Here is a 16,818-nt window from a genome sequence, read left to right on the forward strand (position 1 = left end):
AGAGAGAAAATAGAGAGAAGTTTGATTGTTTTTGAGATTTTGCCTAGAAATTGCAATGATATAACCTATCTCATTAATAAATGACTGAGGTATTTTTAATGTTTTGGAATACATGTTATAGGGTTTCGTTTCTGTAAAAGGCGTGCCCTAATTGGCTGCTCAATGAGAGTACACATATTTTCAAGGGCCTTGCTCATACAATGTTATATTGTTCTATGGGCATTTAAGTCTTTCATCATCAAATGTTTTTCTAATGGCACGTTTCACACTCTTGTTGGCTACTTGGGGCCGAGTCAGGGGTTAACTTGAGATTGGTTTAGGTGTTGGCCTTGGATATTTTTGCCCTAAACATTTTCGATTCTAAACACACCTAAATTGCTAAGAATTGCATGGTATTGTGGCTAGAATTTGGTCTCGGCCCTCTGACTCATTGGACTTTAATTGAGCCTATCTCATAAAAATCGGAATGAAAGTTATATAAAGATTTATATTAAATCTAACTGGATAATACAAATTACTTTTGAAAAAAAGAAATTTATACGTGAATTTTGTCTACACCTTTCAACTTAAGGTTTTTTGGAAATATTTTTTCATTCAACAAATAGGGGATGTCGTATTTTAATCTTTAACTAGGTAGTATGAGCCTGTTCACTTCAGCTTAATTTCAATTTATTTTAGTTCAGTTTAGTTAAGTTCAGCTCCAATCACTTCAGTTCAGCTTCTAATTTCCTTCTCTAATAAAATATTCAGTAAATTTGAAGATACCCTAAATCTGTACCACTTTGGTACATAAATCACATATTTTGATACGAAAGAATTCGGTAGAAAACTAACATTTTTTGCTTCTAACATACACGTGGTACACCTAGTAATAGAGTGGCTATGTATTATAACATAATTGCATACTCATGAATTTTATAAGGGAATATTGCACTTCTTTTTTGGAGTAACATATAGGAATACGTACACCTAACTAGGGGCTCACTAGTCACTACAACTTTTGATTTTTCAATATCAACCGACTTTAGCACACGCATGCATATACACGTATGCTTAACCAAGCCTATGTTCTATTGAAAGTTTGAAATAGACCAATTTTAAAGCATTTTGTTGTTACATATGCATATATCACAAAATTAAAGTATTTCAAAATATAAACCAAGGAAAATATTAAAATTTAGGGCACCTTTGTTACAAAAACAACCAATTTCTTCGTCTGATTTTGTTGGTTGAAAATTCAATTATTTATTTTCGAACATGCTTTATGAAATATTCATACCATATATCTTTGTATTCCAACTTTCATTGAACTTGACCCGAAGAAGGAATGTGAAGATGAGGAACATATAATAAACTTCTAGCATACATTTGAACGAACTCAAGAACATTAATTCCATGTTAAGCTAAGCATCATTTATAATAATCATTGATTTTGTCCGGTAGAGCTAATTAAACATTAAGTTGGTAATTTTAAAATGTATGTACCAATTTGATGGAACATCTTCATTTTGATAATACGGACTAGCTCTACATTACACAAATCTTAACATTTTCATTTAATTTGCTTTATCTAAATATTCCTTATTATTTTCAATGCAAGATCAATTTCAGTAAAATTCCTTATAAACTTGTAGCCTTTTGACTTCATATGATATGTCTTCAACCATTAATCCAAATAATGAAGCGTGAATCTTTAGAATACTCGTATACTACGTATAATTTACTTAATCAGTAAGCTAAAATTAAATTATAAATAAATGGTAAAAGTACTTAAAGTTAAATAATACTTCTAGAGTTGATTGAACTTTCAATGCTCATATCATAATCTATATATGGTACATAAGTATATATATAAACCTAACAAAACTGACCAATGCTCAATTATTCCAATTTAGCCCAAGTCAAATTGAAAATGACCCAACCCAAACCCCAACCTGAGTGAACCGATTACCTTTTCTTCACCTGGATTAGAGTCTTTGAGTTTAAATTTCTCTAGTTTGCTCCTATTTAAGCTTATCTTTAGGTTTAATTGAACTAAATCATGATTGTTAGTTAACATATACCAAGTATGCATTAAAAAATTATCAAGTTGTTTTTGTTAGACTCATCTTGATGTGTTCTTTCTAAATATTAGATTTTACAATTAGTGTTAACGTAAAATTTAGCAATAACCAAATGCAACTTAAATGTTTTGGTTTGAATAGTTATGTTTCCTCTGATATATACTTGTAGTAATCATAACAGTTCAACTTATATACTTGCTAATTCACAAAGTTGATAATTGATATAAGTAATTATATCAAATTATGTACTCAGAATTAGCAAGAACTGTTAATATTATTAGGGCTCCTGGGCTGGTCAACTTAGATAACGAACAAAACTGTTAATCCCAATAATATTTTAAAACTTAAATAATATGGGCCTCCAAAGGCCCATTCGTTTGATTGAAATGGGCCTTTGCATCCGCACTAGCGCGTGAAAGAATGGCATCAACTCATCGACCGCAGCTCCTAAACTCGGTCCAAAAAGATATTGGGTTCCCAGTTTTTTATTTATTATTATTATTATTATTATTATTTTTTGTGACATAACGTCATGTACTCATGTATTTATAATTAAATGCATTTGAAATCGTTTCACTCAAAACTTATTGTACATGTGTATGTAGTGATGAATTGATGATATAAAATACTACGTATATTAGTTATAGAATAGTATATACTTACTCATGATATATTATGAAGATATTTCTTTCAATTTTATGTTATTTTTTCTTCCATTCTTTATAGGTATCCCATAAAAGTGCAATATAAATCAGAACACGAGTTTACCTTACCACACTATAGTAAAAGTTTTGTTTATTTTTGTAATATTGATTTGTGAAAAGGTAGGCCATTCTATTGATCAATAACTAATTAAATAGTGTTTGAAGGATACGATACAATTAAATCAATCATTCATGGAATACCCCGTCTAACCAAATCTAATAACAATAACTAGTCACAACTTAATAATAATAATACTAATTATACAAAGTAATAAAGGAACAAATTATCTTTGTGTATTGACTTATGGAGTCCATTAGGACTATTGCCAAGCTAAGCATTGATTGCACATTACAACAAATATTTGATACTTTTACCAATAATATACTTGTCCATATCATATTATAGGTTAATTAGAAGCTAATAATTTTCTATTTACGTAGCTAAGCTCTAAACAAGGCAAGTTAAGAGGCAACCAATGGTAATTAAATTAATTCTCGATTAACCCTATACAAAGTTTAACCATAGTACAAGTCTTTGACTTTTTCATCATCTCCCATTTCAATAAGAAACTTACAATAACTATGTTGAAATTGTGCTCGTTGTAATGGTATGCACGTAGACTACTAAAATTTTACAAGTCACCCAAAATTTGTTATTGAAAAGGATATAAATCAATAATGCATCTATTAGCTTCTGAAATTTAATGACTCATTGTTTTGTGATTTCAAGTTGTTGGAATAGTATTCCCTTCCCCTCTCAATCGATCTCTATGTACTCCCTTCTTTTCTTTATACGACTTACATAATAGTACTTTTAAATTAAAATGATTCAGACTAGTAGTGCAATATTTTTTTTTTAAAAAAGTGTGTAATATGAGCTTGGTCAGGCACATAGCTACGTACTAAGTCATCATAGTAAGGGATAATTGGTTATCATACTCCCCATAACCTTAACGTAGGTCAAAACACACAAAAAATTCTTTTGTTTGTTCATGAAGCTAGCTTAGTTTGATATAATCCAATTGAATGAAGAATAAACTAACATCATAACGTAAGAAAATCCAAAATGATGGGCACACACGACTCTTTATACCATGTTAATACGGGTTTGAGCTAAGCCACATATATCACCAAAAAAGAACTCAGTTCATAAGACTAAGGGAGGATCCACTCTAAAAGCATATGATAATAAGAGTAGTCTCTTAGCCTTTATTATAAAGTGTAACACTTTTAACACTTTCTTCTTTCAGCCGTACAACATCCTTAAATGTATGTGTCGTTTAAGAAGGTCATGCTATAACAAAATATATAAGCCACAAAGTATATAATTTAATTCAAAGGTCCATATACTCATGCATGGCAAATTGGCAACTAAATTAAATTATTTTGAAAGATAATCTACTAACTATATATAATTAAAACCCAATTTAATCATCCAACAAACTATTGAAAATAAAATCTTAATTAACTTCTAGAAGTTCTTGAGATAAATCGGCCATACCGCTATAATAACATCACATCCTTCATTTTTTTTGTGTAGAGAGAGTCGCAAACAACAATGTAAAGATGCAGACGTTAATGCCACTTTTCCAACTTTAATCAGCTAAACAATTTGACATCCGCCCCACCATTTATTTTGATTGCTAGAGAATTCTGCAAAAGGTCTTTTCTACAATTATATTGATTAAACATAATTGAATGTGACACTTAAATATTTATAAATCAAGACAACCTATGTTAAACTACCCGATCCGTCCCAAATAGTTGTTATAAATACACTCACTCCCTTAGCTAATAGCCATACTCTTCAGAAAGATTGTTGCTTTGTGTTTCTCAACCTTACCTTAGTTTTTTTTGGTTTTCCTTTTGTTCTCTACTAAACTTTATAACCTTAACTACAATGGAGTCCTACTTCCGTCTCCTATCGATATTCGTTGTTCTCTTTGTAATATCTTAATCCTAGCCTTTTAAAACGTATACTTGTTATACGTACTATATATATATATATATATATATATATATATATATATATATATATATATATATATATATATATATATATATATATATATATATATATATATATATATATATATATATATGATTAGAGAGAAACTAATTGAAATCCTTTAATTGTTTTTTTTAGGTTGGGTATGGAGTTAGAAGTCATGCAACTTCATCCTCAGAAGAATACTGGAAAAAGATGTTGCCTAACACTCCTATGCCTAAGATCATTGAGGACTCTTTAAAGACCGGTTAGTATATTATTATATACAGGTTAATTGATTGTAATAATACCTTGTACATTATTATTACAACGTTAAAAAATATAGTTGTACTGTAATCTTTTGTTAACATTATGATGTATCATTGTTATTTACACATATTATCAAATAAAAAATTGAATATATATATGTTACCTGTGAATTTTAAAATTGCGTGCCTATCATGTACACGTATTTTGATTGTATGTTCATGCCTATTATTATTTGACATTTTAAATCTACTAACCCTATATCATGGTTGTTACATACACTATTGTTACTAGAGGGCGGCACGGGAGTTCATGTAGGAAGCAACGAAGTTGATGTGGATGTTGGGAAACCAGGCAAAGGACCAGCCGACGTTCACGTTGGCAAAGGCGGAACATCCGTAGACGTCGGTCCAAAGGGGAAACACGCCTCAGTCGACGTCCACCACAAAGGCAAACCATCACCTTTTCTTTACCAATATGCCGCAACCAAGACTCAAATCCAAGATAACCAAAGTGTAGCCCTATTTTTCCAAGAAAAAGACCTTAAACCCGGAACTCACATGAACTTACACTTCACCAAAACCACCAACGTAGCTCCCTTGTTGCCCCGTAAAGTTACTAAATCAATTCCCTTCTCGTCGAAAAAACTACCTGAGATATTGAGCCGGTTTCACGTGGAAACGAACTCACAAGAAGCACAAGACATGGAGGAGACTATCAAGGAGTGTGAAGCCAAGGGCATCCAAGGAGAAGATAAATATTGCGCGACTTCCTTAGAGTCTATGGTTGATTATGCAACTACTAAGCTAGGAAAAAAAATTGGACACCGTCTCTACTTATGTAGAGAAGGATAATAAGATGCAAAAGTACGATTTTATGGGTGTTAAAAAGGTACCATGTAAGGGAGCAATAATATGTCACAAGATGTTTTTTGCTTGTGGTGTATATTATTGTCACAAGACCGAGACAACAATACCTTACATGGTCTCATTGGTAGGCGCCGATGGTACAAAGGTTAAGGCCGCGGCTATATGTCACGTTGATACGTCGAAATGGAACCCTAAGCACTTGGCCTTCCAAGTGCTTAAGGTTGAGCCAGGGACTGTGCCCGTTTGCCATTTCCTTCCGGAGGATCACATTGTTTGGGTGTCCAAATAAGTTATATATTATTTTTTATAGTATTTATTATATGTCATATAATTTAATTTAATTAAATTACCTTTGTTATTTGGTGTGCATACAAAAAAATAAGTGAAACGCTAAACATCGCCCGCAAATTACCATATAAAGCCCACAAATATGATTTGGTGTGACCATTATGCCCATTTTCTAAAATTGAAATAATCTCGGTTTAAAAAATGTGGAGCCGTACTGGCTCGCCGGGGGAGACCGGAGGGCAGGCCGGAGATGCGGGGGACGCCGTAGGTACGTCGTCGTCGACGGAAAACGAGGTAAGTCACCGTTAAAATTCACGGTTTACCGTCGGAGTGGCTCCGGCGCCTAGGATGGACGCCCAATCCGTAGCCTGGACGTCCAAGCCAGACGCCAGAACCACCAGAGTGGCGTCCAACCCAGACGCCCAAACCACCAGACTGGCGTCCTGGCCAGGCGCCACTCTACTGGCTGAGGCGGCCCTGCCAAGCGCCAGTCCAGTGGCTGTGGCAGCCCTGGCAGACGCCACCCTTATAAATTAATTTTTTTTCTTTTTTGATTTTGTTGTTTTTTATTTAATTTTTTTTTTTAAAAAAAAATCGAAAATGATTTTTTAAAAAAATTCGAAATGGGTTTTTTTAAAATTAATTTTGAAAATTCGAATTGGGTTTTTATAAAAATTAAGTTTGATTATATATAATTATGCTTTTTTTTGTGTTAATTCTGTGTAAATATAGAAATTAAATGTATTATCCGTTAAATGTATTTATTGTAATATATAATTGATGCAGGAATATGGTGGAGACGGAAATGATTACAGTGGGATATTTGGACATGATGGTCCATTCGAAGAAGCTCAACAGACGATTGATTGGGCAAAACAGGTTGCAATTGCAGCTGGATTTTGCTTGGTAGTAGTAACTCATAAATCTCAACGGGATGGTAGAATGGAATGCATTTTGAGATGTGACCATTATCGCAAAAGAGAAGAAAGAGATTTTCGTACAGCCACTCGGTTTGATACAAAGCGGAAAGGTTGTGGGTGTGAGTTCAGAGTAAAGGTTCGACAACTACGGAGTCGTGACGGTTGGGAAGTGATTGGTTACTCTAAATGGGGGTATCACAACCATGAGATGATAGTATATGAAGAGGGTCATCGACAACTGAGCGGCTTAAGTCCTGCTGCGAAACTAGTTGTGAAAGAAATGAGTGATGCTCAAGTCAAGCCTGCTAAAATATTAGCATCTGTGTTAGAGAAATTTTTCAGAAGACCATCCAAACCGAAGACACATCTACAACGTCAGACAGCAACTCAGGTTTGAACGGTCAGAGGGAAGGAACCCTATACAGCAGCTGCTACACCAGGCACAATCACGTGGTTACCTGTTCTGGTTTGATTCTGATGAAGATACAGCGGAGGTGACTCATCTTTTCCTTGTGCATCCTGATTGTGCTGATATGATCAAGTCTTGGCCATTTGTGATTTTGATCGACTCAACGTACAAGACAAACAAGTACAAGTTCCCACTGGTTGAGATCATGGGGATGACTCCAACGAACCAGAACTTTCTGATTGGTCATGCAATCATCAAGGATGAGACGGCTCCAAGTTATTATTGGGTGTTGGAGAAGCTGAGAAACTACATCGGGCCTAATGTTCATCCAGCAGCCATCGTCAGCGACTGTGAGGGCGATCTCTTTGCCCCCATAGCAGAGCTGTTTCCCGAATCGAACCACTTATTGTGCACATGGCACATCAACAACTGCGTGAAAGTGAAAGCCTACAACCTTTTCAAGAAGAATTTGGAAATGGCAGAGAGATTGGTGAATGGTAAGTGGCGGAAGATCCTACAGGCTACCACAGAGGAAGCGTATGAGCGAGCATTGGCTAACTTCAGGGATTCATACCAGTGGTGTCCGGCACTGGTGGACTATGTGATGCAGCAATGGGTCCCTCACAGGGAAAAGTTTGTCAAATATTGGACAAACCAGGTACTTCATTTTGGGAACACTACAACATGTAGATTTGAGAGCGCTCATAGAGCTACCAAGGACTGGATTGATTCATCGACCGCTGCTTTGGATACACTGTTCGATAGACTTAACAAGTCAATTGAAACTCAGAAGAACGACATCAGGAACTCTCTAGAGGACTCCAGACGACGACATGGTACGATGTATAACCATTTTATATTTAAGATTCTCCATGGTCGTGTGTCGCATTACTGCTTGGGGTTGATTCTCACTGAGCTGAACAGGGTGAGGGACTTGGCTGACGAAGTGTATGCTCGGTGTGGGTGTGCTATTTCAGTAACTCATGGATTACCTTGCGCATGCACCATTCACCGCGTTATTACAGAAGAAAGGGCGTCGTTACATGTTGATCAGGTCCATTCATTCTGGAGGACGCTTGTTATTGGTGAGCATGCAGACACTCAAACGGCCGACCGTGAACAGGAGGAGTTGGAGCAGTTTCGTTCGATGTACGACCGAGTGTCCTCCAGCCATCCTTCTATTATTCGTGACGCTACTCATGTACTTCATGACATGTTCCACCTGTCTACCTTAGATTATGAGGAACCCGAAGGAGTTGACCGTCCTCGAGGTCGACAACGGCGGAACAAGAGTGCGTTTGAGTATATCCGTGGTCGTGGTCGTGCTCGTGGTCGGACATCGTCATCTAGTCATAGTCAATCTTCATCGTCTGTGAATATGCCCCTGAGAACTGGTACGTTTTGGTTGTTTTTATTGCACATAGTTTTAAAGTGTTACTCCTGCCTTCTTAACTGTCTATAATTATATGGTGAATAGGAAGAAACGATGTTGATCAGTTTCCGTACAAGGAAAGGATACCTGCGATCATCATGTCGTACTTGGAAGGGTGGAATGATGTAGTCGGAGATGGTAACTGCGGATTCCGGGTCGTGGCTGATGTTTTTCAAATGGGCAAAGACAACTACGGTTTGGTGCGTCAGTTGATGTACAGCGAAATTGCCTCTAACCGAAATGTTTATCGTCATGTGTACCAGGATGACTTGGATGGCGCTCTGCGGCGTATCCGGTGGGGAGGTGGACCTTGCGGCCAAAATCATTATTTTGACTGTACATCAACTCCGTGTTCAATTTCGCTGTACATCAACTCCGTGTTCCCAAACACCTAGCGCCTCGGTGTACAGTGCAGCCCTGTCCACCGCCAACAACTCCGCCAGCAAATCTGCCTGATCCGCATCAGCCACAGCACAAAGTTGTTTACCCTCAACACGAATCCCCAGAATGGCCTCGACGTCATGTAACATGATCGTCATCTCACCGAACGGAAGGTGGAAAGAGTTTGTATCCGGCTGCCATCGCTCAATGAAAGCCGTGATCAGCGTACTGTCAATATTATCGTGCATGGTGGCAGGAACGTGATTCACCCCAGTGCCCTCCAGTCGCTCGAACATCTCGCTCTCCGCCGGCCAAGCCTCAGCCCATGTACGCAAAAAGCTACAAGTCTTTTCCCGGGTATGACATTTCAACAACCCCGTAACTGAAGGCCTCTCCTGGTCCTCCCAAATACGGGCAGCTATGTGTCCTAGAAAGCTAGGAATCACACTCCCGTCAACAGGCCCACCGGGCACCTCACTCCTAACAACCCAAGAATCATTACCGGCCCTCGACCGTTTCCTGCTTGCCCCAGATACAGTGGACGCAGATGATGTGCCAGATCTACTAACAAACCTACCACCCCTACCCTTACGCACCTCCACCATATGTGTCTCGTACATGTCATCAACCCTCTGACTGAATGGACCGTAATCATCATATGGTCCACTGCCATTGTCCACATCCTCATCCTCATCTGCGCCCTCCTCCTGCTCCTCCTCCTGGTCACCCTCCTCAGCATCATCATCGTCATCGTCATCCTCATCCCGACGGTGGATCCGTTCTCTACGAGCTGAGGCCGAAATACCACGGGATCTGACATGTCTATGCCCCGACCTCTCCACTGAATAGCTTCTACTAAGAAGCTCTACATTCTTCCCCGCACCATGACGACCCAGTGAATTCTACACAAAATTTTAAAATATATAAACATACAAAAATTTATACGAAAAATAGCTACCACTCCCAAATCAAATAAACTAAAAACATACAAATAATTGTAAACAAAATATAAATATAGAAAAAATACAACAAAATTGAAAAAATTTATAAAAATAAACAACAAAATATAAAAACAATTCAAAAATATATTACACAAAAAAAAAAACAATATTTTAAAACAAATATATATAAAAAAAGGGGGGGGGGGCGCCTTGGCTGGACGCACAGCCAGCGGTGGTGGCGCTTGCTGCAGACGCCGCCACCAGTGGGCTGGCGCCTGGGCTGGACGCCAAAGCCACGGCTGCGACGCCTTGAATAAACGCCACAACCGTGGCTATGGCGTCCAGCCCAGGCGCCAGCCTACTGGTGGCGGCGTCTGCAGCTGGCGCCACCACGGATTGCTGGGCGTCCAGCCAGGGCGCCCCACCTCCGTCACGGCGGTCTTTCCTTTTTTTTTTTTTTTTTTTTACAAATTGTACCTTGCCTCCTTGGGACCTCCTTCCCTCCGCCGCCGCCGCCAATTCCTTGCCTTGCCGCCTCGACATTGCCGTTGTTTGAATTTTTTTTTTGTTTAGAGAGGTTCAAAGAAGATGAGCGATGAGAGTGTGAGTGATGAGAGTGTGAGTGTTTTTTTAGGTTAAGGGCAATATTGTCAAACCAAGTGAATTTTGTGGGCTTTATGTAGTAATTTGTGGGCGATATTTAACAAATCCCAAAAATAAATAGCACTTGTTTATTTGGTAATTTAATGTCCCTCTTTGGCATGATTGTTGTACTTATTCTTGGCGATATGATGTAATTTCATGGATATATATGTATGGATTACAGATAATATAATTTTAATGTAAAATGTACTATTATAGTTCTTATATAGGTTTTTTTTTTAATTTTTTTTTATAATATGCTTTTATTGAAAAACAATAGTTTAGATAATTAGAAAGGTAACTAAGGGGTGGGATTGTGATTATTAAATATACTCGTAGAAGATAAGTTGGGTGAAAAATGAACTAATGATAACATAAGTAAATGTATTGAATTAATTCTAGGTTATTTTGTTATCTAACCTTGGATACAACCATGAAAGATTAAATCAAAGAATGTCACAAGTGGCATGAGTGATTTCTATATTTAATTTACAGAATATATATGTTTATAAAAATAATCGAATTGCACTTGGTTACCTAAATAGATAGATAAATAAATAATATTAGTATGAATTGGTCATCCTTATTATTCTCTCCATAAGTCTTAGATTGTTTTCCCTAAAATCAACTAATATTATTCTAACAATTACATTTGTAACGTTTTTGTGAGCTAGATCTCATCATAGTTACATACTACCACGTGTGTGATCAAATTGAGGAAATTTTAGTTACATTTGTGTGAACTAAATTACAACTCAGTCTTAGTCATGCATTATCGTAAAACTTTCCGCAAATAAACATATGGTTAAAAATCACTCAATACAACTTTTTCACGCCTTTAAATACCCCATTTAAATTCACTTCTTACCAAAAAACATAAATTAAAAAGTTTCTAATTAGCTTATTATCACAATTATATATATATATATATATAGAAAAAATTTGAAAACAAAAAAAGGAAGAGTTTCACCATTCTTTAAATCAATCTTCGTATATCAATTATTATTCAGTTTGAATAATTTCCGATGGAGTCATATATCCTACAGATTGTCACTATTCTTTATGTAAGTGACAAAATCTTTATTCAGATTAAAAAAAAAAAAAAAGAATTTATATATTTTCTTTTCACTTGACTAATGCGTTTTTTTTACATTGTTTTGATTTTTGATTTATGCAGGTAGCAATAATAGCCACCGAAGCAACCTTTATAATTCCAGGAGGACATTTTGGAAAAAAAGGTATATACAAGTACTATTTAAGATTTTACTTGGTAGTTTACTTCAAACTAGCTAATTTAGTAATTTTACTCTCCACATTTTCGATCATAACCTTTCATATTTTGCCAACATTCAATAGAGAAACAAAAAAGGATTTAAGCTCTTTGAATACAAAGACACCTCCATAAAATTATTAATGATAGTAATATTTAATTTATTAGTACGTGATATACTTTACATTTAAGATATTATATCTAACTCTTCATATAAATCTTTATATGCTATGTCAAACTTCAAGGTTATGCAAATTTCGGTGGTAACTTGAACTTTAATAAGGAAGCTCACATTTCTGGAGGGTTTAACTTTGGTGGACGCAAGGAAGTTTATGGAGCAGGTAAAATAAAAGGACAAACAGAAGCAACAAGTGAAGGTGACGCACAATCGGGTGGTAATAATTTGGGTTTAGAAAAACAAATTAGAGGCTCAGGAGGATTAAACTTTGGTGGATCTAGTCAAAATCAAGGAGCAGTTAAAGGTCAAACACAAATGAGAGTCAACTTTAACTTTGATAAAAAGAGTAAAAGTTCAGGAGGCTTCAATTTTGGAGGAAATAAGGATCTTTCAGGTGAAGGGAAAGCTCAAGGGTTAGGTAAAGGCCAAACACCATCTGGCAACAACTATAACTTTAAAAAGGATGTTCATACATCTGGAGGGTTTGATTTTGGAGGAAGGAAAGAAAAAAATTATCCTCACAACCATGCAATGGGGGGACCACAAAGAGTAGAAAAAAGCCAATCACATTTCGGTGGTAACTTTAAATTTAACAAGGAAGCTCACGGTTCTAAAGGGTTCAATTTCGGTGGACAAAAGGAAGATTTTGGAGCAGGTAACACAAAAGGACAAACTGAAGCAACAAGTAAAGGGGAAGCGCAGTCGGATGCTAATTCGAGCTTAGATAAACAAGTTAAAGGCTCAGGAGGATTAAACTTTGGTGGATCTAGCTCGACAACCGGTCAAAATCAAGGAGCGGTTAAAGGTCAAACACAAATGGGAGCCAACTTTAACTTTGATAAAAAGAGTAAAAGTTCAGGAGGTTTCAATTTCGGAGGAAATAAGGATCTTTCAGGTGAAGGAAAAGCTCAAGGGTTAGGTAAAGGCCAAACACAATCGGGCAACAATTATAACTTTAAAAAGGATGTTCATGCATCTGGAGGGTTTGATTTTGGAGGAAGGAAAGAAAAAAATTATCCTGACAACCAAGCCATGGGGGGACCACAAGGAGTAGAAAAAAGCCAAGCACATTTCGGTGGTAACGTTAAATTTAACAAGGAAGCTCACGGTTCTAAAGGGTTCAATTTCGGTGGACAAAAGGAAGATTTTGGAGCAGGTAACACAAAAGGACAAACTGAAGCAACAAGTAAAGGGGAAGCGCAGTCGGATGCTAATTCGAGCTTAGATAAACAAGTTAAAGGCTCAGGAGGATTAAACTTTGGTGCATCTAGCTCGACAACCGGTCAAAATCAAGGAGCATTTAAAGGTCAAATACAAATGGGAGCCAACTTTAACTTTGATAAAAAGAGTAAAAGTTCAGGAGGCTTCAATTTTGGAGGAAATAAGGATCTTTCAGGTGAAGGAAAAACTCAAGGGTTAGGTAAAGGCCAAACACAATCGGGCAACAACTATAACTTTAAAAAGGATGTTCATGCATCTGGAGGGTTTGACTTTGGAGGAAGAAAAGAAAAAAATTATCCTGCCAACCATGCAATGGGGGACCACAAGGAGTAGAAAAAAGCCAGGCACATTTTGGTGGTAACTTTAAATTTAACAAGGAAGCTCACGGTTCTAAAGGGTTCAATTTTGGTGGACAGAAGGAAGGTAACACAAAAGGACAAACTGAAGCAACAAGTAAAGGGGAAGCACAGTCAGATGCTAATTCGAGCTTAGGTAAACAAGTTAAAGGCTCAGGAGGATTAAACTTTGGTGGATCTAGCTCGACAGCCGGTCAAAATCAAGGAGCGGTTAAAGGTCAAACACAAATGGGAGCCAACTTTAACTTTGATAAAAAGAGTAAAAGTTCAGGAGGTTTCAATTTTGGAGGAAATAAGGATCTTTCAGGTGAAGGAAAAGCTCAAGGGTTAGGTAAAGGCCAAACACAATCGGGCAACAATTATAACTTAAAAAAGGATATTCATGCATCTGGAGGGTTTGATTTTGGAGGAAGGAACGAAAAAAATTATCCTCACAACCATGCCATGGGGGGAACACAAGGAGTAGAAAAAAGCCAATCACATTTCGGTGGTAACTTTAAATTTAACAAGGAAGCTCACGGTTCTAAAGGGTTCAATTTAGGTGGAGACAAGGAAGATTTTGGAGCAGGTAACACAAAAGGACAAACTGAAGCAACAAGTAAAGGGGAAGCACAGTCAGATGCTAATTCGAGCTTAGATAAACAAGTTAAAGGCTCAGGAGGATTAAACTTTGGTGGATCTAGCTCGACAATCGGTCAAAATCAAGGAACAGTTAAAGGTCAAACACAAATGGGAGCCAACTTTAACTTTGATAAAAAGAGTAAAAGTTCAGGAGGCTTCAATTTTGGAGGAAATAAGGATCTTTCAGGTGAAGGAAAAGCTCAAGGGTTAGGTAAAGGCCAAACACAATCGGGCAACAATTATAACTTTAAAAAGGATGTTCATGCATCTGGAGGGTTTGATTTTGGAGGAAGGAAAGAAAAAAATTATCCTGACAACCATGCAATGGGGGACCACAAGGAGTAGAAAAAAGCCAAGCACATTTCGGTGGTAACTTTAAATTTAACAAGGAAGCTCACGGTTCTAAAGGGTTCAATTTCGGTGGACACAAGGACGATTTTGGGGCAGGTAAAACAGAAGGACAAAATTAAGCCAAGCGGCAGGGGCAACTTAAGGGACTTGGCATGGCCAATCTAGCTACAATGAACAATGAACTCGATCAAAGTTGAGAAATAAGTTTGGGGTTTTTGCATCCAATAATTTTAGTCGAAATGTTGAAGATTCAAGTTTAAGCCAAGGGTTGAGATAGATAAGCATTAGATTAAATCCAAAAGGAACATGAATTCATAAAGTTATAACTATTGATAATGTCATTTTTTATGAGATTGTGAGCTACCTTAATTATTCAATGAGGGTAGCTAGTTAAATTGCATGTGACCACTTTTATGTAAGAGATCGAGAAATGAAATTATTATTGTTTTTTTTCCTTCTTGTACACTATCTTTTTAATTGAATGTTTATTAAATGTCAATAGTATATGTTAAATGACGTGCTTGTTGTATCGAATAATGCATGCATTTTGAACTAAATTAATGAACTTATTTATCATGATGTGTACTCCATGATTTTCACCCCATTTAACTCACTCTAACACTCTTTCCACATAACAAACCAAAATTGGCCAATTGCAAGGCCATTGCTGGCGATAAAATCATGTTTATTTGGATTGGTTGGGAATTGTTTGGGATTTTTTAAGTGAAAACACCTATTCTAAACATAATAATAATAATAATAATAATAATAATATGAATAACAATAACAACAACAACAACAACAATAGTAACAACAATAACAACAACAACAATCACAATATTAATAATAACAACAACTACAATAATAATAGCAGCATCAGCAGCAACAACATCAGCAACAGCAACAACAACAAGAACAACAACAACAACAATAATAATAGTAATAGAATAATAATGATAATAATTATTATTTATAGTAATAGTAATTATTATTTATATTAATAATAACAACAACTACAATAATAATAGCAGCATCAGCAGCAACAACATCAGCAGCAGCAACAACAACAAGAACAACAACAACAACAATAATAATAGTAATAGAATAATAATGATAATAATTATTATTTATAGTAATAGTAATAGAAGTAGTAGTAGTAGTAGTAATAATAATAATAATAATAATAATAATAATAATAATAATAATAATAACAACAATTGCATTTTGCTTTGGTTTTACAACCCCTGGTGTGTAAAATCAGAGAGACTTTTGATGTATGTCTTCAGACTATTGATGACACGTTGGTGGGGAAGGTTCTGCAGTTGATTATGGAGGATGGGTCTCGTTCTGGGTTACGTCTTAATGTGGAAAAAACTGATGTTTTCTGGGCTACTGATGACCCTCAAAGCAGGCTTATGGGTGTCTTTCCACCTAATATTGCTCGACCTTTATGAGGTGTCAAGTTACTTGGTGGTCCCGCTAGTTCCAATTCTGGTTTTAGTGGTGAGCTTGTGATGAAAAGGGTGACCAAGACCATTGCTCTTATGGATAAGGTTTCTATGCTAGATAATCCTCAGTGTGATGAGCTGTTGTTACTTAAGGCATGTACTGGAGTTTCTAAACTCTACTTCGCATTGCGTACTTGTCCTCCTAGTACTTTTGAGGCGACCCAGCGCACTTTCGATGGGGCTCTTCGATCTTCCTTGGAGCGTATTGTTACTGCTTCGGGGCCTGGGTTTGGCGATTGGAGTGGCGGCTTGCCACCTTACCATTTGCGTAATTGCGTTTGGAGGGCTTGGAGTTTATTCTGCAGGTGATGTTCGTCAATATGATTTTCTTGCTTCTCGGTTGCAATCTGCTGGGTTGCAAACACAACTTCTACGACATGCTAGCATTGTTGGTCTTGGATGAGCCTTTG

The 16,818-nt window shown here is 36.6% G+C and overlaps 1 protein-coding gene and 1 pseudogene across 2 annotated transcripts; both read left to right on the forward strand.

Moving 5' to 3' along the window:
- Nucleotides 1–4,509: 4,509 nt before the first annotated feature.
- Nucleotides 4,510–6,306, forward strand: LOC110705639 (annotated as a pseudogene).
- A 4,453-nt stretch (nt 6,307–10,759) lies between these two features.
- LOC110705640 (nucleoporin nup189-like) lies at nt 10,760–15,352 on the forward strand. 2 transcript variants are annotated; one of them, XR_002508112.1, is made up of 4 exons: nt 10,760–11,967; nt 12,081–12,141; nt 12,419–13,995; nt 14,497–14,565. XR_002508112.1 is itself a non-coding variant. In XM_021883540.1 (4 exons), the coding sequence occupies exons 1-4, from the start codon at nt 11,929–11,931 to the stop codon at nt 14,892–14,894; spliced, it is 1,587 nt and encodes a 528-aa protein (XP_021739232.1). In that variant the 5' UTR covers nt 10,760–11,928; the 3' UTR covers nt 14,895–15,352. The 2 variants fall into 2 exon arrangements, 1 of the variants encoding a protein (XP_021739232.1); XM_021883540.1 differs by having other exon boundaries at nt 12,419–13,006; nt 13,996–15,352.
- The last annotated feature ends 1,466 nt before the right edge of the window (nt 15,353–16,818 follow it).

This window comes from Chenopodium quinoa, unplaced genomic scaffold (genome assembly GCF_001683475.1).
Source record: "Chenopodium quinoa cultivar QQ74 unplaced genomic scaffold, ASM168347v1, whole genome shotgun sequence".
NCBI lineage: Eukaryota > Viridiplantae > Streptophyta > Magnoliopsida > Caryophyllales > Amaranthaceae > Chenopodium > Chenopodium quinoa.